General features: G+C 39.0%; 3 protein-coding genes across 4 annotated transcripts; 1 reads left to right on the top strand and 2 right to left on the bottom strand.

The window, feature by feature from the left end:
- Positions 1–158: 158 nt before the first annotated feature.
- Positions 159–6,218, bottom strand: smpdl3b (sphingomyelin phosphodiesterase acid like 3B). The gene is made up of 8 exons (XM_044034186.1): positions 6,158–6,218; positions 5,831–6,044; positions 4,555–4,652; positions 3,342–3,485; positions 3,083–3,252; positions 2,681–2,861; positions 919–1,052; positions 159–827 (listed from the first exon to the last, which is right to left on the bottom strand). The coding sequence occupies exons 1-8, from the start codon at positions 6,216–6,218 to the stop codon at positions 465–467; spliced, it is 1,365 nt and encodes a 454-aa protein (XP_043890121.1). The 3' UTR covers positions 159–464.
- Positions 6,217–15,717, top strand: rpa2 (replication protein A2). Of its 2 annotated transcripts, none has more exons than XM_044034188.1 (9): positions 6,217–6,274; positions 9,053–9,147; positions 9,874–9,975; positions 10,838–10,951; positions 11,679–11,753; positions 12,141–12,257; positions 13,609–13,746; positions 14,708–14,802; positions 15,318–15,717. In XM_044034188.1, exons 1-9 carry the CDS (start codon positions 6,217–6,219, stop codon positions 15,403–15,405), a joined length of 882 nt encoding a protein of 293 aa, XP_043890123.1. In that variant the 3' UTR covers positions 15,406–15,717. The 2 variants fall into 2 exon arrangements, with proteins under 2 accessions (XP_043890123.1, XP_043890124.1); XM_044034189.1 differs by lacking the exon at positions 6,217–6,274 and adding an exon at positions 7,468–7,626.
- A 901-nt stretch (positions 15,718–16,618) lies between these two features.
- themis2 (thymocyte selection associated family member 2) lies at positions 16,619–22,826 on the bottom strand. The gene is made up of 6 exons (XM_044033350.1): positions 22,681–22,826; positions 22,312–22,452; positions 21,804–22,229; positions 18,435–19,699; positions 17,666–17,783; positions 16,619–17,347 (listed from the first exon to the last, which is right to left on the bottom strand). The coding sequence occupies exons 1-6, from the start codon at positions 22,781–22,783 to the stop codon at positions 17,235–17,237; spliced, it is 2,166 nt and encodes a 721-aa protein (XP_043889285.1). The 5' UTR covers positions 22,784–22,826; the 3' UTR covers positions 16,619–17,234.
- Positions 22,827–24,523: the final 1,697 nt, after the last annotated feature.

Raw genomic sequence — 24,523 nt, forward strand, 5'->3', positions numbered from 1 at the left:
ATCACAGATCAAAGGAAGCGCAGTACGAATTCTAGGTTATTTATTTAGTTGCATATGTTACACTCTAACCTGACTCTAACCTCCTCGAGAAGCAGCTACAACACACCATGTGTGAACAACAGAAGTGCCAAACACTGCATATGATTAATGGAATTAGAAAAACAAATGCGTTCACGCCGGACCCTTATTTAATCACGATTAACATGCTAAGGCTTCAAATATCCAATTCACGTACAACACATTTGAACAGACTAAGCAGTGGATCATTGACTTAAGATGTGGTAGATTCTTAATCTATGAGCCTTTCGTTTTTTCACTGACCGAAAACCTCAAGATGGTTCCCAGAGCAGGGAGCGTGCACAGCACTGTCACTGTGTCAGTACCTGTGTCAGTACCTCGTACAACACTTCACTAACATCAACTATCATCTTAACAAATATTTACACGACGGTGATGGATGAGGATTATCGACTGGACAACACCAGACTAAGCACCGCAGAGAGGACTGGCAGCAACCCACCATAAATGGCAGCTGCCCCTTCTTTTGCCAGGCAGTGCTCGTACCTGGTGTAGTCTACCTCTCTGGCTGCACACACATGGTCAACACGGCAGTCACTGTCGCACTCTGACAGGTCATAGCTGACAGAGTTGTACTCGTAGTATTTCTGTAGGTAGCAATGGTCGTTAGCGATGCGCTCCAGGACCTGGTGCATGGAAGCTGGGGAGGCGTCTGGTACTCTGTAGCTCTCTGTGAGGCGATACTCCTTCTCCCAGCGCCCTCGGGCCATATTAGCGTACGTCAGATTCAGGTAATATGTCACCACATCCTGAGTGTGTTCAAAAATAAAAATTGCTGTTATACATCAAGAGGTCGCTCATATCTTGGCGTAGAAATCACACTGTCTGCCACTGCCTTACTTTGACTAGAAGAGTTTTTGTGTCATATTCAAAGACACGAATCCCAGGATTGTTTGCTCCATCCACGACTCCAGGAAGTGTCGTTTTCCACGGGGTGACCCCGGGGCTGAGGAACATCGTACTGATAGGAGAGCCTGTATAAGTGAAAGAAAACCTACTGATTGTGTTTATATATATATATGTGTATATATATACATATACATGTATATGTGTATACATATATGTATATATGTATGTATGTATATGTATACATACATATATATGTGTATATATGTATATGTGTATATATATACATATATGTATCTATATACATACATATACATGTATATGTGTATACATATATGTATATATACATACATATATACACATATATGTATAGATACATATATACACATATATATGTATATATATATACATATATGTGTATGTATATATATACATATATAGATACATACATATATATGTGTATATATGTATGTATATATACATATATATATATATACATACATATATATGTGTATATATGTATGTATATAGATACATACATATATACATACATATATGTATGTATGTGTATATATATACATATACATGTATATGTGTATATGTATATATACATATATGTGTATATATGTATATATATATGTATATATACACATACATATATGTGTATATATGTATGTATCTATATATGTATATACATACATATATATACACATATATATGTATGTATCTATATATGTATAGATACATACATATATACACATATATGTATATATATTTAAAACCTTGAACACTTCATTATGTGAGAAAAGAAAAATCATTGCTTTGTGCCTGTTCACACGTCTGTCTCTCACCGTCTCAGCTGATCAACTTCTAAATGAGTCTGTTTCTTCTCTTAACCTTTGCCGTGTTTTCTGAGATATGGCAGGTAACCACACTCTGCTCTCACTGTTTTTGTCACGTACAGTACATATAATTGTCTCTGTTTTTTAATTCTAGACCTTGAGTTTAAATAGAAGGTTCAGGTTTCAGTATGAGTTACTGACTCACAGCTTTAGACATGACTGAAAACATGAATGCCAGCATTTAAAAAAAAAAGAAAAAAGGTTCACCCAATACACCTATAGCCGCTTATGATATCTTAAAACATGTTCTCCACTTTGTCTCGCTGTTAAACAGCCTTTTTACAGACTGTAAAATGTAAATGTCCATTGAGAAATGTGGCGTTTTAAGCTCACAAGAACAGGCACTGCTGGTCTCCTGCTGCTTCATTGTGGTAGATTTGTGTCACTGAGGTAAACCTGGTCAAAGGATTCCAACCACCTACGTCATAAAATAACCCTAACCCAGGATCAACAACTCCCCATGTGCTGTGATGTAAAATGACACATGTTCTCTTTGGACTTTGGTGCAGGGAGCGAATGCTTGAAGTTTCCAGTCAGAAAAAGTGAACATATTCTTCAGATATTGCAGACTTAAGCTGGTGTAGATTTGCTTGAGTCCCTGCAGGCAGCCATGTTAGTGAGGGCTCATAGTCACTGCTCACGAAAAGCTGCACTATTACTGTAAGTCTGCTGGTTCTCATTATACAAATGGTTGTAATTAACCTTGACCCGTGTCTTTATACGATGTGTCGGGATGTTTAAGGAGGTTTGTTAACCCGGGGGATTTCAGACGGTCATGTTAACATCTGGGCTCTAATGCCGTAGCAGGTGAAGGTTATGTGGTTTAAAGATGTGTCTTAAAAGTATGACTTTACCCTCTGAACTGTAGAACATACGAAAACTGTCAGTATGGTGATGGCCGAAGAACTGCCCGAGGATGACGGAATGATGCCTCTGAATTAAATCCACGTATTTCTGGTTGAATTTAGGCACAAACCACGGCTTACTCCTCTTCTTCTCAAAGAACCCTGGAGGGACATGGCCAATTATGTAGACCTGGTGATGAAAGTCACAGAGAGAGCTTAACGTCAAGGTTTTACACCCCCTTTTTCCACAATTACTCATATTTAGCATAAAAAAAGAGGAATTAACTGCTTATTATGAGTTCTACTGTTCTCTATAATTCACACGTAACAGCCATTAATGCTAGTGGAAGTTCCCAACACGTATTTCTGAGTATGAATCTGCCAGAGTCATCGATAGACGAGGTGCTTTACCTTCTCCTTGTTTTTAGCAGCCTCTGTGAGAACATGGTCGGCCCAGCTAAACTGGCTCGCTGGATCGTCCAAGGCCACGTTCAACTTGTTTTGGTCGTAATAGAGGTTCGTGTTGAGGACCAGCATCCTGAGACCGGGTTGACCCAGCAGCCTCTCTGTGTAATACCCACCTACAGTACAGAGGGGACATTGCAGCAAACACATTCGCACGTGTGCTCACAAAGGACTCACACGGAAGAGTAAATGTTAGTGGTTCAACCTTTTTTAAATGTCTCCTGGGACGGAAGCTCCAACCAGTCCTTCCACATTTGGGCTGTTTGGCTGTAGATGTTGTTGGGGCCTGCAGGCAGCTGGTTCTTAGGGTGGTAATCGTGGTTTCCCAGGGCAGAGTACACTTTAGTGCCTGAGAATGACATCGATGTTTAAAAAAACATCACATATATACCAAGATTATGTGTGATGGGAAAATGACTGGATTGATTTCAGCCATGATATAATCTGGACTTTAAAGGCACTGTATGTAAGAAATGAAGGCTGGAGGCAATCCCAGCTGACACAGGGTGAAGCTGATCACAAGTGGACAACATTCAGGTTCAGTGACGCATCCTGAATGTGTCTTCAGAATCAGTTTGGGGAAGCATGTAGCCACATTCATGGATTAGCAGTATTTCATACTAAAACATAAAATACATACTTCTCAATCATTTTTAAATGGTTTAGTGCTATCGTTTACAACTTGTACAAAGTGCTTCATGCACATTCAAAATTAGAACATGTTGATCATGTCATGTCGAAGTAGCTTAATTGATTTGGATATGATTCTATTGAATGGTAACATGATGTTACATTTAAATATTAAATTCATTTTATTTGATACATGCTCTGGCAGCTGTATTTTGTACTTTAAAATCCATTTTCATGTATTTTTGCCCATGTGTGGCCACATTCTCTTGCATGTCCTGGGGGTGCAGTAAAGACTGCTTCCGCAGTTTGTGTCCTCTGACCCGCTGCAGTTTCACACTATTTTAACATGTGTCACGACCCATATGTTCACAACAGTATTATCAATAATCACTTTCTTTTTTTCTAATGGTTACAATCTCTTGTCATGTGACAGCACTTGGAGCAGAGCTTTGATTCGCTGAGTTTTGTGGCATCTATGGGAAGCTAATTCCAAATAAACCCTAAAGTCTCATAGATTTCATTTTCAGTGTGACACGCATGCTTCACATGTTTCACAGTGTGAATGACAGACAGTCTGCTATGGGTTCATGTTTTACAAAAATGGCCCACTTCCATTTTTTTCCATTTTTTAAAGTAAGTCAACAAACACTCTGAAAGCCAACCAAGGATTGTGACTGTTGCTGATGCTAATTAGACTCTGACCATTATTGATAAAAGTGAATCAGTCAATGCTCAAACAGTGGCATTCATTTTCATCTCTGATGTCCAATACATGTGCACACACTTACGTGGAAAGACGTGTTTGATGACGTGTGTGAGGTTGCTGATAATGTCCAGTACGGCATCTTCCCCTAAGTCCTCATTGGGTACATGTGGGGTGTCATCTCTGCGAAAGCGAAACACAGTTTGTTCATAGTTCGCTTTTGTTGTATTTTATTAAAGGATTAAATACAACAAAAGACATTATAGAAATGTAGTGCACGGTCCAAGCTATGATCCTAGTGTAAGACATCTCATAAAACAGGTATGAATGGAAGGTGGACTTGGGACTTACATTCAGTCAATTGTGATTCACAATATTATAGCAATAACTAAAAGTATTCTTAAATGTAGACAGGTTACAGATACAGGGCAAAAAGTTGATCTTGAACTGTCTACAAAATATTAAAGTAAAGTGAAATGTTAAAACATGTCACTAACCTAAAAATAATTTATGTACCAAGTACCATAACAGACACATGTAACTTCATTTACAAAAAATTAAGTACTCTTAACAAGTACTGTAACAAAAACATGTAACTTAAAATGTCTTTATTTAAAAGTCTTAATTTACAAGATTAAAGTCGTAAATTTACGAGAATAAAGTCATAAATGATGAGATTAAAATCGTAAATTTACGAGAATAAAGTCGTAATATTCTAACCTGTTGTTTTAAAAGAGTAGAGCAAGAAAACATATCTTTTCTGCAGAAAGCACCAGACAGACTTGGACGAAATCGCTGCTTTTGTGGAGGGGGAAATAGCTTTAACTGGTCCACTGCAGGGTTTGTAAAACCTATTCTAAACTACAATTCCACATTTTAACAACTCTCCTCTTCTAAAACAACAGGTTAGAATATAGCGACCTTGTTCTCTTAAATTTACGACTTTATTCTCGTAAATGTACGACTTTATTCTTGTAAGTTTACAACTTTTTTCTCGTAAATGTACGACTTTATTCTCATAAATTTATGACGTCTGTGAATTTTTTTTACAAAGAATTAATTATGCTGCTAAAAACAATTTTTTTACCAAACATAATAATAACAAGAACATGTAATTAAATGTACCAGTTGTTGTACTTTGTTGTAAAAAAAATAATAATAATAATAGAGATTTTATGACTTAGGTGGTTGAAATCCCTCTTGTGGCACTTCATAAATCCAAGGACAGAATGTGTCCTTTTCAAGTCTGAGTCATATTGCGATCAATTCACTGTGTCTTATTTCCGCAATGCACAATACAATAATTTTTGTTTAATTAAGTGTCTGACACGACCCAGGCAGATTTATTTACAGGTACATACCCCGTCCACACGATGAAGTCTGGGTCAGGTAGAATATCTTTCATCGCATACACAGAAGAGTTGATGAGGTGCCAAGGTGAGTCACATTCATAGTCTCCAAATTGTCCTGCATTGGGTGCAGGTCGTTTACCGCTCGATGCACATACAAGTTCAGGAGCATTGGTCAGTGTGTACGTTGGATCCCAGTGCAGATCCGTGATGTGCCAGAAGTTTCCTGGATAAAAACAATGTTGTATTGCACACAGGAAGGTGCAGTAACAGGAGTATTTTTAGAAACATTTAAAAAAGCGGGGCGATAACTTGGGTATATTTGCCTTCTGCACTTACCCGACAGTGGCTGGACTTCTTTGAGAAGCAGGTAGCACAGGAGCAGCTTCACTACCAACATGCTGAACTCTTTAAAGAAAGCAAACAGCCGTCAAAAGTCAAGCCGAGGTTTGAGAGGTAAGTCCATTAAGGGCAAAGCAAGATAAGATACAGATCTTTATGACTCATCACAGGCCTGAATTATCATTTACCCATGTGTTTATATGTGAGAGTATTCTCTCAGCTCTCTCACCTTCTATATTTTCAGATATAAAACAGCCTGCTGTTGCTTATTGTGGGCCACATCACACCAATAATGAAGAAATCAAAATGAAAAGGAGAATTGTTTATATTAACATCTGAGTTCTAATGTACAGTAGTAGCTGTATTGTAACACAACTGGTACGAGGATGAAGAAAATAAAACTATATAGGCTCCAAATTTGAGAAGACTATAAAAAGGCTTCAGACACCGTCTCCAACCCTCCACAACTATTTTTATTTAGGCTAAAGATAAAACCAGAGCTTCAACTTTTTACTCTTTAACTCTTTAACATTTTACACATTTAGCATTGAAATAATCTCTATTATTCACACAAATCAGGCACATTTTAAAGATTTCTTTTGTGAATATATCTATATATCTCTGTATGTGTGTACTGTACACCAACAAGGGGTGTATGCTGCTTTCAGGCAATGCTCGTCGATTCTGTATAATATTGTAATATTTAGAGCTTGTTCGTGAAGGGACTTAATGTTTTTACTCTAACGTTACAAGAACTATAATACTTCTACTCCCAGTTGTTTTTTAACTGAACAAAACTAACATGATACGAGCTTTTTCAAACTAGTATTAATTTTAACAGGTATAACCGCCATTGAAGGCAAACTCTTGATAAGATCGCCCTGCAACATTACATAATAAACATAACATATAAACATGTATAGAAATAACGGAAAATAACACAGATGGTACAGAAGTAACAGAATTTTAAATTAATATAATATACCACATAGACAGGGTATAGTTGACAGACATTGTCAGTATAAGCTAGATTTCCCACAGAACTCGAAAGCAACACAGTGGCTGTGAAACAATTACTTCCCCAAGCTTTGTCTTTCAGGCACTCGTACTTTAAGAATGTACACCACCTGAGTGAAAACTCCTATTAACTACAGTTTCTGCTGAACATACTAAACCATAGCAGAGTGTTGGAGACTATTGTCACATACAGCATGCATATTGAGAGAGGTACGGCTGCCTGACAAGCGAAACCCAGGGTATGAGCACTTTTTTGTCCTTCCACGGGCTTGTGCATTTCGCGGGATTTCTGCTCTGCGCATGCGCTGTGTCTTGAGTTTGACGCGGGACCTCTGAAGGAAGAAGGCATCTCCACGCTTGTGTTGTCCTGACGCCACAGTGTCACACTTAACAATTTATTTTTTCATTTTTATTAACTTAAACTCGAGCTGCCAACATGTGGAACCAGGGTGAGTTTAATGTCCACACCACTGTGTTTATGACGTGTTCAGGAGCGCGTGTTAAACGCTGTCAGACTCCGGCTAACGTTAGCTTTAAGTAGCTTTGACTAGCATTGTTTTGTTGTGTTTTGGGTGACAGTTGGTTAAATGCTGTCGTGTGTGGTGGAAATAGCAACAGTGGCAACTTAACCGCTTCTTAATTAGGTTTCACTGATTGAAACAACACTTTTCTAGAAGAAAATTCTAAATAAATGCCATATTAGTTTATCCTTATTAGCTAAGCTTACGTTATTTGTGTGTATCAGGGACAGTGTACAAAATACACGAGTCTCAGACAGTTGTCCCCGAAGCAGGTCAACAGACAATGAAATGGAGAGCACACATACACAGTCACTATAGCACACGGAATAAATAGACAGTGTAATATGTCTAATTAGAAAATACACATGTCCAGTATAGAGTATCAGAATTGATACTCTCTGTGTATCTAAGTCTGTAAAAAGTGTTTTTATTAAATGAATGATGACTTAAACTCAATTTCAACACTTTTGGAGAGAAAATGTGTTAATCTGTGCAGGTTTTCTAAAAAAACTGGAAGCTTATTCCAATTTTTGATGTCCTGAAAAGAGAGAACTATAGTATTTAATACTGAAATATTATATACACACTTACATACTTGTGCCTCAAATAAAAAAAATATCAAAAGATAGTATGGGAAACGTACATCATTTGATCACACTTTTAAACATTGTAGGAATGCAGCAGTATTATTGGCTCCGATTCAGCATATTGGCTTTAACATGGGTTAGGGTAGGGTTAATTTTACCACAGAAGAGACTAAATCACCTCTGCAGTTGGGCGCAGGGAAAAATGTGTATATATATATATATATATATATATATATATATATATATATATATATATATATATATATATATATATATATATATATATACAGTGTGTAAATATAAATATATATATATATATTAATATTTATATTGTTATCGTATCAGTTAACAGCCCATGCACTCCCATATTGGATATCGTGCATCCCTAAAATATTGCAATGATGATGTGACTTTATTTGTGATTAAAATTACCATATCCTGTGTTTAACAGTGTACAGTGGTACAGCTACAGCTGTGTGTCACTAGAGTCACGGTCTCGGAGGATCCAGCCTGTGACTTGGGACATAGCTAATGTCTTCTGCTTTTGGGTCTGTTGCTAACATAAACCCAGACCGTAGTTGGTATCTTTTCTCACATAACCAGAATGTTGTTTCCATTATTAGTGCAATAATGAGGACTTTTGTTTCAAAAATTCAACTTTTCAACTGAATTTCAACTTTTTATCAATTTTCTAATTATCAAAATACATACATTTAGTCTTTTATGTTTGACTTCAGTTGTTACTCCATGTTTTTTGTGTTTTTCAGGAGGATACAATGATTCCGCTACAGGCGGAGGTTACACTCAGTCTCCAGGAGGCTTTGCATCACCTGCTTTATCCCAGGGAGGAGAGAAGAAAGGGGTTAGTTATCCTGAACATTAGTTAGAGCAGCAACCTCTTCCCTAAAGTCACAATTTACTACTCCAGCACTGACAACAACTCCTTACACTGCAAGGAGTGCGACTGAAAACACTGACAGATAAATGCTGAGGCAACAAGTGTGCAGTACACTACTGCACACTGGCCTTGAAACATCTAAAGTAGGGATGTTGATGATTAATTATCAGATATTTAATTGCCATTAAGAATTCAACAGGTAAATAATTGGTTGTTCAATTAACCAACAATGTCTGTTTCATTGTGTCCGTGTGTCATTCATCTGCACCTCACATATGGTGCAGTACATCTTATGCCAGCAGAGTGCACACATCAACCAAAGCACTAATGTAATTAACAGGAGAAGAAGAAGTCAAGATGCTGAAGTTAGGCTAGTTGTAGCATCCTCTGACAACAGTGAATTCTTTGAAGACCTTATTACTAAAATGTTTGTACATGCAGTAAATAATGACTTTTTTGAGGAAGCTCACCAGCTAATAGGTGTTCATTTTCAATATAGGACACACTAGAGTACGATGTGGTTATTTTGTGTGGATTTGTGGTCATTTTACATTCCTCTGAAGCTGTTTGTGGTAATGTCCACTCTCTTTCCCACTTGTAATTAATTGTAATCCATAAAGAGTAATAATGTCAATATTTGTTGCACACACCAGGGAAGCACTGAATTTTGCATGCATGTGTGTTTTGCAGAGAACCCGTGCGACGCAGATAATCCCCTGCACAGTGTCTCAGCTGATGTCTGCTTCTCAGGCGGATGAGGCGTTCAGAGTCGGGGACGTAGAAGTTGCCCAGGTAAGCTGAAGAAGGCAGAATGTGAAAATGACCCTCAGTCCTCAAGAATGTTGCACTGGTGTATAGTAGAACCCCCCAACCCAAAGAAATCTCTGAGATGAGATTGAAATTCTTATTTTTAAGCTTGTTTTAGAACATAGGGTTGTCAATATTTTGATGGTCACGCTCCTTCACCTTTTAAGTCTATTACAAAGTGATTATTGAACTAGCCCTTAACTTAAACTTGCAACAAATCCAATCACAACATCTGTCAAATGGTGAAATTGTTCAGTCCTAATCTCATTGTTGTATTTGATTAAACCACTGTACATCATAGCTGGGTCTAAGAGAGGGTGAACATATTACATTTGAAATTTCGCAGTACAATAAGTCTACAAAAAATCTACAAAACAATGGTTTTATCCTTCATACACCAACTAAAGTGGTAACATGTTACACCTTTACTAGATGTGTCAAATAATCAATTGTAATGTAAATGTAAAAATTGTGATTTTTTTTTATCCTAAAAGATTCTAAATCCACCCAAAACTTCCAAAAATGGATTAATAAAAAAAAAAGACCTGTTACAGCCTAGAAAAAAACCTGAATTTTATGATTATAATAGAGCCAAGTTATGTCTAACCCTCACACATGATTTTAATTTTATACCCACGATACTTGTGCAAGTTCAGCTTAAATAAATGTACATTTTTGGGGGGATTTGCTTGTGTTTGTGGTGCCTTTTTTCCTCACATTTAAAGACCTTTCTTAGCACACTGCAGAAAAGTAGAGCTCTATATACTGATTCAAGTCAGGTCTGAAAAAGTTCCATTTAACGTTCTCAGCTGCTCTGTTTGCTAACAGTTCGTCTCCTGTGTCACAGGTCACCATTGTGGGTGTCATCAGAAGCACAGACAAATCCATGACCAACATCCAGTACAAGGTGGACGACATGACGGGCGCTCCCATGGACGTGAAGCAGTGGGTCGACACTGAGGTTTGTGGGAAATCAATCAAGAAAACAAGCAAACTTGTGACTTTTAAAAATTGTGAATTGAAAAAACAAAGAATGTCAAAAACAAAAATCAAGGCCCTTGAAAGTTTTTGAAAATAGACAATTATATATACTTGTCTATAAAATCATAATTACTAACGGTGTTGTGAACGCTGTCCACTGTCTCTCTCTCCACCGTTGATGTGAGATTCCATGCAGATCAATGAGTGAGGAAAGTTAATCAAGAGATGAAAGAAAAGCAAATTCCAAGATCTCTGTCTCACCAAAGACGATTACAAAGACTGACTTTGTCCAAGATCCCAAGGACAATCACTTTCGGCACATTCTGTCCTTAAATTTTAGGTTATTTGTCCTGGAATGTCCTTGAACAGTCCTTGAATTTGATGTCAACCAAGGTGTGGGAACCTTGAATTACAAATGTGTTTGTGTTGACACAAATTAGACATTACTCACTTTCTTTATTCACATTCGATCACAAACACAGCATGAATGTGTACATTGTCCATTTAAAAAAATATTACACAAGCAGCTTTTCTGTTCATAGAGACACTTTGATTTGAATAAATGAACATAATTAAGATCAAGATTTCCACCAAATATAAAGATAATCACTGACTCAGTGAAAGCTCAAAGCTTTAGGGACATTCAGGCCATTTGAAATATTGTCAGAGATAATTGTGTGTGTGTGTGTGTGTTTTTATTTGTTTAGGATCCCAGCACAGACAGCACTGTCCTGCCTCCAGGCACCTACGTCAAAGTTTCTGGAAACCTGCGCTCCTTCCAGGTGAGTGTAATGTCCTGAAGTCCTCACATGAAGCGCACAGAGGCAACATTTATGTCCCTTGCAAGTGCAATTTAACTTACTAGAAATTGGCAATGTGCAAGCTTTTCTTGCTAAAACAGTTTATAATGTTATTTGGAAGTCCATCCATCCATTGTCTTCCGCCGTATCCTCCACATGAAGGTCTAATTTGACCCTGGACACGTCACCAGTCCATCACAGAGCAAACAACCGGTCACTCTCACTATCACAGCTACCAATTCAATCTGTTTATTGTTATTGGTGTTCTTCAGAAGTGTTCTTCACATTTCTAGCTTGTATACACATGTAGTATGCAGTTTACTCTTTGAACTTTGTCTTTACACTTGTTTCTTCTTTGTCTTGTCTCAGAACCACAGGTCGGTCGTGGCATTCAGCGTCAGACCCCTAGAGGACATGAATGAAATCACCTCACATATGCTGGAGGTCGTTCAAGCCCACATGGCACTCGGCAAACCTCAGAGCATGGTAAGAACGCTCTCCTACTAGTTTACAAAAAAAAAACTTAGGTGAAACCACCATTTGAATAGTGGCGTTGTCACCATGGCTACAGTGGCTGTCTTTGTTGTAAAGACGAAACCCTTGAAAGTAGAGGTTGACCGATGTGGGTTTTTATGGGTACGGTGTGGGAGCACCAGGCCAAACAGGTTGACCGTTAACAAGATTCATATTTGATTACAATACTCTTTTACAATATCTTTCTTTCTTTTCTTTTTTGTAACTTTTTGTAACAGAACAATTACTTACAAACTTACAAACACGAGTCATATCTAATAACAATACTTTAGAACACACTGACAATCTTTTTCTCTCCAACAATTACAACAACTTTACACTTATCTTTTCTCTTTTTATTATTATAAATTATTATTATTATTTTTTACAACTATGAACTATTTGCAGTGGATCTTTCTTGGCTTCTGGGGAATTAAAACATGTACAAAGTGTTGATATATTGTATTGGCTTCATATATAAATGTGGTACAAAAGTCAGAATTGCCCACACAATGTCCCACATTACACTAATCCAATTTTTTATTTACTTACCAATATCAGTTTTATACAGCAATGAGGAATACTTCCTCTCTGACAGCCACGTTGGGTCGAACCCGGTCACTCTATGGTGACTGGACTTGTGCTGCTTCAGGCAGTGGGTGTCTGACATGTTGTCCTCTTCTAGGTGCATGTCCACGTGTTTGTATAATGATAGGGGAAACACTGAGAGAGCGAATCATGTGCTGCTTGGGAAATGCAAATTCCTTTAATTTGATGTCAATTTCATGTTCACAGTTGTCCATACATGCAAATGATTGAATTCTTCATTTAATTTCTATCTGAATGTGTTCTATTATACAATCTTTTTGTGTCTTACTTATGTGTTTTGTTGATGTTTTTCAAAACCTATTTGAAGATTCTGCTCCGTACCATGTATTGCAGATGAAAGCACAAACAGACTCTTGGCTGATAATGCAGATTTGTATCAAGAGGAACCTGATATTTAGTTCTCACTGACAGTTTTCAGTTTTGTTTCAGTTGTCACTTCTTGAATTGTGACAGTCAGTTAATAAAGTGACCTTGACATTACACAGTTAAATGCACATTTCTAATTGTAGCTTGTTCATTTCTGCCTGCAGCCCACATGAGCTCACACTGTGTCACCACTGAAAAAGTCATTGATGTGCGACTGAAAACCACTTGTATTCCTAAAATACTACTGTTTACAATAATAGAGTTTGCTTTGAAAGTTCCCAGTTCCTAGTATCTGTGTCATTAGTGCCGTACCACATTTACCAGAATCTGTTTCCATTTCTCTTTTCAGGTGGGAGTCGCAGGAGGAGTGAGCAGTAATGCCACGCCGCTGTCACGGCCGGCCACAGGGAACATGGGAGGGATGGGAGGGGGCTACACGGGCGCTAACGACATGGTCAACAACGGGTTGAGTGCGAGTCAGAATCAGGTGAGAATAGCTATTTCACACTAGTGAAATAATTACTAACTAATAGAGGGTCTTTCTTTCCTTCCTTTCACATTGTGCACGAAACAAAACTTCTGTCTAGTTAGCAAAACTAGACAGAATAAGAACATTTCAACAACACAATTGTTATTATTATTATTATTATTATTATTATTCTTGTTAATAATAATAACACGATTATTGGACTATCCTAACCAAAGAGGATATTAGTGTGTTTAACCAGGTTTTGTTAATCACCAACCAGCCAAAGCAGATAAAAATACGCTTGCATTGCAGGTTTGGGATTGAACAGTCACTTTCATAATTGATTAATGTTGAAAAATGTTGATCGGTGTTTCCCAAACCTCAAAATGATGATGTTCTCAAATGTCTTATTTTGTCCATTTTATCCCTTTTAATGGTTTCTTTGTTATATGGAGAATTAGATTTGTGTCAATATTTTCAAACAAAACACTTTTTAAGAAGCAAATCAAATATCAATTTATACATTCAAAAATATCGTATTTATTGTTTCAAAATACACTTGTCTTTGCACCGTGTTTTTTTGTTTGTAGGCGGGCCTTAGGAAGCTGCCAAACAATATCTTTGTTTGATTAAATCAATATTTTATTTGCTTCTTAAAAATTGAAATTGTTTGAAAATATTGACACTTTAACTTAAAGAATAAATGAGTAATCGATCAATAATCAGTTGTTGCTGCCCGAGAATGGGGTATAAATGACAAGTGAGTGTTATAATAATAGAATATGCTGCTTTAGTTCTTCTTAGCACACATTTTACCAGACATAATATTTGTTTGTGGTCTTTAACTTCCTGTCTGTTTTCATTCTGGTCCCTTTCTCAGTGGTTTAACAAAGAGAAGTTTCCAGAGCATTAAAGGTGCTTCTATACATGTCATTTGTGGCTTGTCACACGTTCTCATGTGATGGTTTGTTCTTTTAAGGTGCTGAGTTTGATAAGAGGCTGCCCAGAAGCTCAGGGCATCAGTATTCAGGACCTGAGGCAGAGACTCGGCGGCTTAAGTCTGCCTGTCATCAAGTAAGAGAAGTATTTTTTTTGGCCACCTTTTTTCTCCCCACATTTCATAGAGCTGTCATTTTCTGGTCTTTTCAAACATGTGCCGTTCCCCTTATCAACGTGAACGTCACACTGACTTATCACATCAAATTGTCAATCCAGCTCCTTGGTAAAGATGGCTTCAAACAAAAGACTCTATAATTAGGTTTAGAAGTGTTGTTGGTAATCTGAACGTAGCTGTCGTCGTTATATAGCCCTGTCTGTGGAGACACGGATGCTTTCTTTTATTGAAAACATGGTTGGGACACAAGGACAACAGAAGAAGACTTTAACATCAAGGCACACAGGAGTTGCTGATTGCATTTACCCTAAGAGACACAAACATCAAAACAAAATAGTTCCCGTGTAGTAAGATTTTCTCTGTGGACTGTGGTGAGGGAGGTGAATGGTTGACAAACTTCAGGTTCCAGATGGAAAAAGCTGTCGAATGACAAAGCAAGCAATGGATTCACTCTCTTTCTCTTTGTATTCAACAGGCAAGCAGTGGAATTTCTTAGCAACGAAGGTCACATCTTCTCCACCATCGACGAAGACCATTTCAAATCAACAGACAATGACGATTAGACGTGAAACCTTTCCGTCGCTGTTTGAGTCAAACCTGACATTAGTCACTAGGAGACGGCCAAATCTCATCCTTTCTGACGTGTTCAGTGTGTCAACCCTCCACGTGTTTTCTGTATTCCTGACTTTGTTTCTACTCATTTCAAAGTCCAAGACTTTGCAAAGTTGTTGGGTATTAAAGCTATTTCTCTCTGTCCTTTTTTTCAGTTTTCCATGGTAAAGCATTTTGTAATTTTAAGGAAATCGGAAAAACATATGTACTTGACTTATTTTTCTCTGTGTAAGTTTTGACAATATTAAAAAGATTGTAAAGGATCAGAATCAGAAAACGTTATTGTCTGGCTCGACACAACAACATTACAACTAAAACCATGCAGCACGGACTCCATGAGACACATTGTGTGAGTATTTCTAAAAAAAACAATGATTATTCATTGTTTTAAAACGTTTATACATGTGGATGTGTGTTTTTATGGCTGTCAAACTTTAGCGATGAATTGCTAAAGATCAACAGTTTTTAAGTCCATTTTATTGCAAAGCACCTCCTTCCAGTGTATCTTAATTAAGGTGTGGAAAGTTACTTTACTTGTTATTTATTTCACTTCCTGACAAAGCGATCGAGCCGCGGTCTTTTCACCAGAGTTGCTTTGTATTCCCTTTTCTTTAGTTGCATGTGCTACAGCATGACCATCACCTGACACGCTGTGTGGAAACAACATGATGCGCAGGACGCTACATGGATTGAAAGGTATTGTTTTGCTCAGCCCTTGATAAATTGTAATACACGCGTTAACACTGACAGCCTCAGTTCTCAGCAATAACAGTTCTTGTTTTCCACATTTCGATGCATTAAAATGAACTGATTTAATGTTCAATTCCTACACAACCTTCCAATGTCATATTAATATTTGAATGCCCTGGGTTTTACTCGAACCACTGTTATCGATGAGCTTATGTTATACTTAATATATTGGGGCAAAATGTAAATGTAAAAATGTATGTCTTCACACTAACCCACCCTTCCATTTACTTGATTGAGGAAGTGTTGTGTCCAAACCTTCGACTGAAAAGTTTATTTTTATAATTCACACCATATTTAACAAATTACCATATTGTGACTTCCCTTTCCCCTTACAAACAACATCCCCGTCTCTGGTCCTCATCTTTTTACCATATAGATTCCTCTTGATGAAAACACACAAAGAAACAAGCTAGATTTGATGTGATGTGTAAAAACCTCTCAGTTTATTAGTGGGGGCTTCCGGTACTGCAAGCAACAACAGAACCCATGAACATGTGAGAACACGCAGTTGCCATTTTGATACCATTGTGGTTAACAGTGGCCTCGCATCAAACCCTCTGTGTTAGGTTTGCACGTACAGGAAATGACTTTTAGAATAAATGCAAATATAGAGAAACAAATCAATACAATGTGGATTTACTCCACGGTGCGGCTGAATCTTTGGCCCCATAAAATCAACACATGGTGAAAGGGCTGGGACTAAATGTTTCCTTTTTGGATTTAAAAATCTAAGATGGTGTCTCAACAACAACTGTTTGTGTGAGAAAAAAACTGCTGTCAACATGATCACCGATCACCACCTGCTCTACACGTGTGCTGTTCTTTGACCTCAGAATTCTGCATCTACACCTCAGGATGACTGAAACTGCACACCTCAAAGATACGCGGTTGATAAATAAATACAATCATTTTCGGCATGTCATTTAAATCATGTACACATAAATTGTATGTAAAAAAGAAAAAAAAGTCTGTATATTTGACTTATTATTAGCTACATCATCATAAAATAATTCAAGATGGAAGAAGATTTTTAGAAGTACAAGGCAGTCTCTTGTGCTTTCTTCAGCAGATCCACCAGAGAATCATCCACGGTTTCATAGTCATGGTCACTGTCCACATCTGCTGTGCACCCCATCAGTGGCACTGTGGGACAGGAAGCATACACTTTATACGTTTGTATTGATTAAAAATCAGTAAAAAACAGACGGCAAAGACAATGAACAATGCCTGATATGTCAACTCTAATGCTTTTAATTGGATGAATTATATTATTGTATTTTCTATTGAAAAGAAAATCATATAATAGAACAACAGACGTTGCATACAACTACAAAATCAAAAGCCAAATAACTTAAAATAGATCATATTAAGATATAGAAATGTATCCAAACATATGTAGATTTCTCCACAAACATAAAAGTCCATTTTTTTAACTATAATATTTAAAATAAAGACGCTCACCTTTCTTCGCAGCTTCCTCCATTTTCACGTAGGTGTTCAGCGGAGCTTTACCTGTCGTCATTTCTGCTGCCAAGTGCTTTCGGGGAGCAAGCAGTGGGGGCTGATCCTCTGGGATGTCCTGCACAATGAGAGGAAGTTAAAGAAAGACCATTTGCATTTAAAAATACATACACTTCAGAAAACGGAAGTATCTTGAATTTGCATGGGGTTCGAGTGGTTTAATATTTCCTGAAAGTTAGATTTCTCACTTCTTGTACTTCACACAAGAGATTCTAAGAATGGGGTAGTGGATTGCATTTTCCTTTAAGTGTTTGATTTTAGGGAATACAATTTGTTTTAATTAATTGAGTAAATACATTTTTTTCTCTGCATGTGAAGCTACTTAAGTTATCTCTGAGTATCAGTTTATTTCTTTCTTCCTTTGTCTCTCACTCACTGAATACACTGATCTAGACGGTGTGAGGGTATGGATCTGGACCGCGGTCCACCTATTAAGCCCTGTTTCCACCGCTTGGAGTGGTTTTGTTTGTATGGTACATATTTCTTTGTGTTTCCAAAAGGAATAGTGCCAAAATACTGTAACTGGCCCCAACTGTGCCATTTTCCAGGCACCCTTTTCTTGGGGGTACCAGAGTTAAATGGTACGATCCAGTCAGCTGATTGGGCGACAGAAAAAACATCACTCCCTGGCAATTTGCGTAAATCGGAAATCATGCTGTACCAAACGGAACCGTAGCACGATGGGAACACAGCAGAAAGCTATACTTACTGGAGGTGGCGGGGCTGGGGGCCTTCTTTTGGTATTCAAAGTCAAGTTGGCCAACTCTTTGCTTGGGGCACTGGGACTGTCATCGGCTCTTTGGTGGGATTTGATGCCCTTGGAGGATTTCTTCTGAGATTTTGATGTTTTTTTATGAGGGTCTACAGAAGGCAGATTTCGCTTTGGTGGTCGAGGAGGAGGAGCTACGTCTGTGTTGCCCCGTTTGCGAAATTCATAAAAGAATGAGTCCGTCACCTCGGTAACTCTGTCCACGTGGCATTTAGGGGACTCGTCGCTGGGCCACGGCAACGGCTCCTTGGTGTAAGAGACAGACATAGAGACCCACTGGGTTGGGATCTGAAAACAGTGGTTTGGCTTGTTTGGGAAGCTGGCCTGGATGGTGGGCTCTAACATGGCCCCCTCTATTCTGAGACCTGCTAGGCCAACCAGTGGATCAGTCTCGAGTCCGGTGTCACGGCTCACCACTTTAACATCCAGCGGCAAACAAAAGTGCTTTCCCAAATCCCTGAGTTTGTACCTCTTGTTGTCTGTGAGTACCTCCACAAAGTGACCCTGCATGTACAGAGGCAGAGACAGCTCGTCTTTCTTATCTTCCTGTGCGGCCTTGTCTTCATCATCCTCATCATCATCCTCCTCCTCATCGTCTTCATCATCCTCATCATCTCCATCATCTCCATCATCTGGCTCTTGGAGACGATGACACAATAGAGCGTCTACTGATTGCTTCCCTTCTTGGCTGATTCCAAGTGGCAGCTCCATTGTTTGACAGCGAACAACCTCCAGCTGTTCCCCCACACTGAGGGCAGGCACACCCTCCTCCTCCACCTCCTCGCAGTTCCTCGTCACACTGACCCTCAGGCCTGGCGTCTGGATTGAAGCGACATACAGCTCGTACACGGAGTTAAACTCTCTTGGCCGTCTCCGAAAACGTCCGGCGTACTGCTGAGACACCAGGAAGTACTGCTGCACCTTGCGGCTCTTCAGGCTCGATAGCAGAACCATGGCTGAGGTTCCTGTCTTGTGGAAAACCAGTCGCTTGCTCTTGCTTAGCGCTGTCAGCCAGCTGCACTTGAACAGAGAGTGGGACACCGGAGGTTCCTGTATCTCCACGACTGAAGGGAACGATTCATCCGGCTCGGAGAGGACTTCGGTCAGACTGAGCGGGGTCACAAAACTAACATCTTTACACAGCTCTGTGACATCGATCACATCCACCTCTAAGCTGGACGGAAACTTCAGCGCATCCTTCCTCACTGCACAAAAACAACGGGAGAAACTGTGTTAGGGAACGTCAGTGGTGGAGGAAGTCTTTGAAGCCTGAAAGTAAAGTAACTTTGTATAAATGCTAATCAAAGTATCCTGAAAATGGGTCATTTCTGTACTGAAACACAAGGCATTACAGTCTGTACAGCAGTGACCCCCTCCGTCCTTAGACCCTCACACCGAGTGAGGAAAAACTCCATCAAAAAACCCTTACATTTTTCCCCAGGCTTTTACTTTAGAGTTCATTTTCAACCACAGTCATTTCTGCTGTCGTCATCTTTTGACATGATTTAAAAGGAAAAGCACGTGTTACTCATCATATTAAAGAATGCTTTGTTCTGTCCATGTTATTCAGGAGAGTGTGATAGTGAACCAGCATGAACCCTGACACTGAGGAAGCCACTGTGACTCACCAAAATGGCTGCTGTGCTGTTTAAAGGAGCAGCAGCCAGAGACAAGACATTAATGTTTGAGTAATACAAAAAGTGTCGGCTAAAGACAGGACTGCAGCCAAACTAACACATGTGAAGACTTTCTGTTTCAATGAAAACAATATAAAGGTTTAATTTACTTGAACTACCTCTTGAAAATGGAACAGAAACTGCTTTTGTTGCAAAGTCTGTTTATGCTTTTTAGGTGAATACAGTGCACAGCAAGGTGTAAGTGAGTCAGATACTCAAACTAATTCAAAGTGATATCCAGTGTGATCAAACACATTAAGCACAAATTTACTCCTGTTATGATTTATTCTCTGAATTTGGTTGCAATGGTTTTTCATCTTTTAAAAAATGAGTCACAATGTGAGAAGTTTTAAAAATCCAATATATCTGTATTAGACTTAAAGGGGAAACGCGGGCTATTATGAATCCAGAGTTATTTGGGGCTGAGCGCAGTGCTTACACTGCAAATATCCATATAATATATTCAAGTAAAAAAAAAAAGACTTGTTTCTGGGAAATAGTTTTTTGCCTAAAGGATAAAATTAGCAAGCAAGTTTTGCACCACACAAATGATCTCATTTAGAAAAAAAACATTGTCTGAATAAGATATTACAGCTTGCATTAAGTTTTGATTATAAGTTGTAATAAGTTAAAACTTTTACACATGAGTAAGAACAACTGTAAACTGAGGCTCTCGTCTCTTCTGAGGAGACAAATTCGAACACAGCTTTACCGACTGGTGTAAATGATATTACGTATTCTAATATCACATTTGACAATATATTGTTAGAACGTTAGAACTCAGTGTACTGCCCTTATAAGAAATTTAAAAAATAACAATGTTTCTAGTGTCTCATTTGAGACACTTTGCCCTTTGAAGAAACTGGGTTTGATGTTTGTTTGACTTTTGCTATTATTATTATTCTTAGAGTTGTTAAAGTTTGTGTTCACTACTGATGAGTAATATGGACTGTTACTCATGCTTTTTTTATTTTAAGGAATGAAATAAATGTAAAAATACATGACGTTATTCTCGGTTGTTTCACAGCGCACACGTCATCGGTCTATTCAAGTCTCTTCTGTTTATCACTTAACAAGTTCTGAGAGATACAGTCACATTAGTCATGTCTTTGTTGAAGTGCACTTTATATAATTGATGTGAAACTGAAAGAGACATTTTGTCTTTATTCTGGTGCGGGACCTGACGTATTATATAAGCTCAGGGTTGATGGGCATTTGGTCAGGAGTCAAATGCCTCCTTTCTTACCTGTTACCATGTTACCACAGACAGCTTCCCTATGAAAGTGAACTTATTCCAGTTCTCCTCCTTTTTTCTGAGACACTTAGGTTCGCAGACTCATTTCCTTCTTTTAAATCGGAACATATTTCACTTTTGTATTAGCACTGCTGTAATCTGGTATTGTATACATTGCTTGTGTTTTTATATAAATATGTATTAATTCTATGTTAGATTGAAGTCTGTAATCTTTTTTTTCTTGTCACCGTGTTCTTTCTCCACCAAAACACCAAAGCAAATCCTTTGCACATGAGCGACGACTTGGCAATTAAAGTGACTCTGCGCTACTCAATCTCGTCAGTCATCACCAACACTTGTTTTAAAATGCAAGTTTAAGAAAAGTAAAAGTATTCTCACAGTCCATGACGGCGTGGACCTGGTAAATAGGACTGATGACGAATGACCGGTCACATATAGTGGGATTGAGGAGGCGGAACCTTCGGGTACGCAGGTCATCGGAGGACAGGATCTTCTGCAGGGTGAAGCACTCGTCGCTCTCACACTCACAGAATTCCCCTCGGGAAGACAGCGGGATGCACACTTCTGCTATGGCCTCCTGTTGTCCTTTTATCTGGCAGCGGACCTGATCCTCCTTACCCTCGTGATGCTCAATGGAGAGCAGAGTCAAAGCCCTCCCAGCTCCCAGTGTGAAATTGTCAATGGTTATCTTGGAGCGGCTGGTGAAAGTGAAGGGCAGGCAGGAATCCAGGCCCACAGGCCTCAGACTCAACATCTCCTCTAGCGTACTGTACGGCATCTCCTCTGGAACCACCTTGAACAGGCCTGAGAAAACAAAAGTGTTTGTCAGCAACTAAACACAGAAGTTCTCACGGCCTCACAGTGTGTGCAGCAGAGACACACCGACCTGTGTGGTTGATGGGGAGCTCGAACGTCTCGTTGCTGCTGACATCGTTACAGCTCACAGAGTGAAGCTCAATGCCAGTCACCTTTATTAGATCCCCCGTCGAAAAGGAAACTTCACTCCCAGAGAGTTCATACACAGACCCTGAGAGAGACGGAGAGCAAAGACGGAGCACAGAACAGGAAAAATAATATTAATCACATAAGAATCAATCAAGAACAGCAAAGCATTCCACACAACTGGGATTACTGGGATTCAGAAAGTGTATTGTACATACAGACACGGCACAAACCAGACATGCTACTTTTGCTCAATTCCTTATTAACCAGTTGTGTCTGTACTCATTCACACAGACACACACTCAAAGTTTACCTTGAAAATAAACCCCAGAGACAACCTGCAGGACCTTTGGCAGACACGTATTGTCCAGTGATGAAATGAATTGCTGGAGTGGCAAAGCGATTTTGCCTGCCATCACTGTCGTCTCGGCGTGCTGCGATCAGACGTGCAGGCAGAGAGACAAGTGACAAGTGCAGCATGGAAGGGGGCGGGGGAGAGGAGGGGTGGATGCCTGGTGCCTCGGCAGTCGAAAACCACAAGCGTGAATGAGGAAGTTGCTGGAGCCGTTTGCACAATGCTTGCATTCACAGATGGCAGGGAGTTGAGAAGGAGATTGTGTCGTTATTATGATTATCGTTATTGTTATAATAATACATAATTCACATTTGTCAAACCTGATTTGCAATCAGCCCCACACAGTGAGCATGACCAGACCAGTTTAAATGTGCAAACATTTATTTGTGTAATGTGTTATATGGAACGACGTCAAACCACCCTGATGTTGTTCCATATATACTGTGTACACCCGGAAAATCCCCGTCTGTCACACAGCACAACATTAATGGTTGATTGGCATCTTCCAGCCAAACAGGAAGGAAAAGCATCTTTTGGAATTTAGCTATATTCATATACCACCCGCCTCTTTACTGATAAATCCTGTTTAACTCCCATTTTCTCTTTTATTTTTTACCATGCACATCCTTCACACCTTCTGTCTACACGACAAGAAAGCACCCTCATTTCCTCCCGCTGGTTTAGTGTATGTACTCCCGCCCGACTGACATGACAAGGCAGCGCTTTTACAGCTGCTGTGTAAACCCACAGCACTTTCCAAAGAGGCCCCGCATCACCCTCAAAAGGTCACCCTGCGTTTTCGGTGGGGTCTCTCCTCCCTCCTCCATAACCCAGTTTGCCATCGCAAACCTAAACACTTTCGATTTACAAGAGAAAATGGATGTTTGCTTCGTCTCAGTATTACCGGAGGCGAGAGACAAGCGCCCCACGTGTGGCCCTTAATGAATAATCCTTGGAGAAACCTTTATCCAGCTATAAAACAGTGAGAATATTATCAATATTAATCACCTGCTCATCCCAGCTGCAGTGGACGTCCTTGAACCACTCACAGCCAGCAGACATTAATGTGCTTGTTTTTAATAAACCTTTAAAATGGTTTTGTTCGTTTGTTGCCGGTGGTTTATTTTGGGAGTTGGGAAGAGGGAGTCTCCTTAGTCTTGTGATCAGGTCTAGGCCTGGTCGTAACAAATGGATCTACAGATTCATTCAGTGGTCAAATCCAGCTTGTTTCAATTGCGCTTTCCTTTCTTTTAATGATTTTGAGAGGGTCATACACGCTCTCATCTTCATCAGACTGGATTATTGTAATGCCCTCTATGTTGGTGTTAACCAGACTGTCCTCTCACACTTGCAGTTAGTCCACAACGCAGCTGCGCGTCTGCTGAGTGGAACACACAAGCGAGAACATATCTTTCCTGCATCTCTGCCAATCTATTTTAAAATGTATTTTAAAATGATGCTTTGTACGTAGAAAGCGTTAAATAGTCTGGAGAAAAATCCCTTCTTGTGAACACAGAACTGTGGAACAAACCTCCCACAACATGAAACTTGCTCCCACACTTCCAGTTTTGAATTCTCCACTAAAAACCCACTTCTTCTCCTTGGCATTGCCTGGCCATGTTTAAGAGTTGGCAGTTTTTATTGATCTCGTATTGTGTGTTTTATATTCTGTTTTTATTGGGTTTAAGTTTACATTGTTTCATATCATGTCTATTTTGTGTTTTTATGTGATGTACAGCACTTTGGTCCACTCTGTTGTTTCTTAAACGTGCTCCAGAAATAAATAAATAAATAAATAAAC

Source organism: Solea senegalensis, linkage group LG9 (assembly GCF_019176455.1).
Source record: "Solea senegalensis isolate Sse05_10M linkage group LG9, IFAPA_SoseM_1, whole genome shotgun sequence".
In the NCBI taxonomy this organism is placed as follows: domain Eukaryota; kingdom Metazoa; phylum Chordata; class Actinopteri; order Pleuronectiformes; family Soleidae; genus Solea; species Solea senegalensis.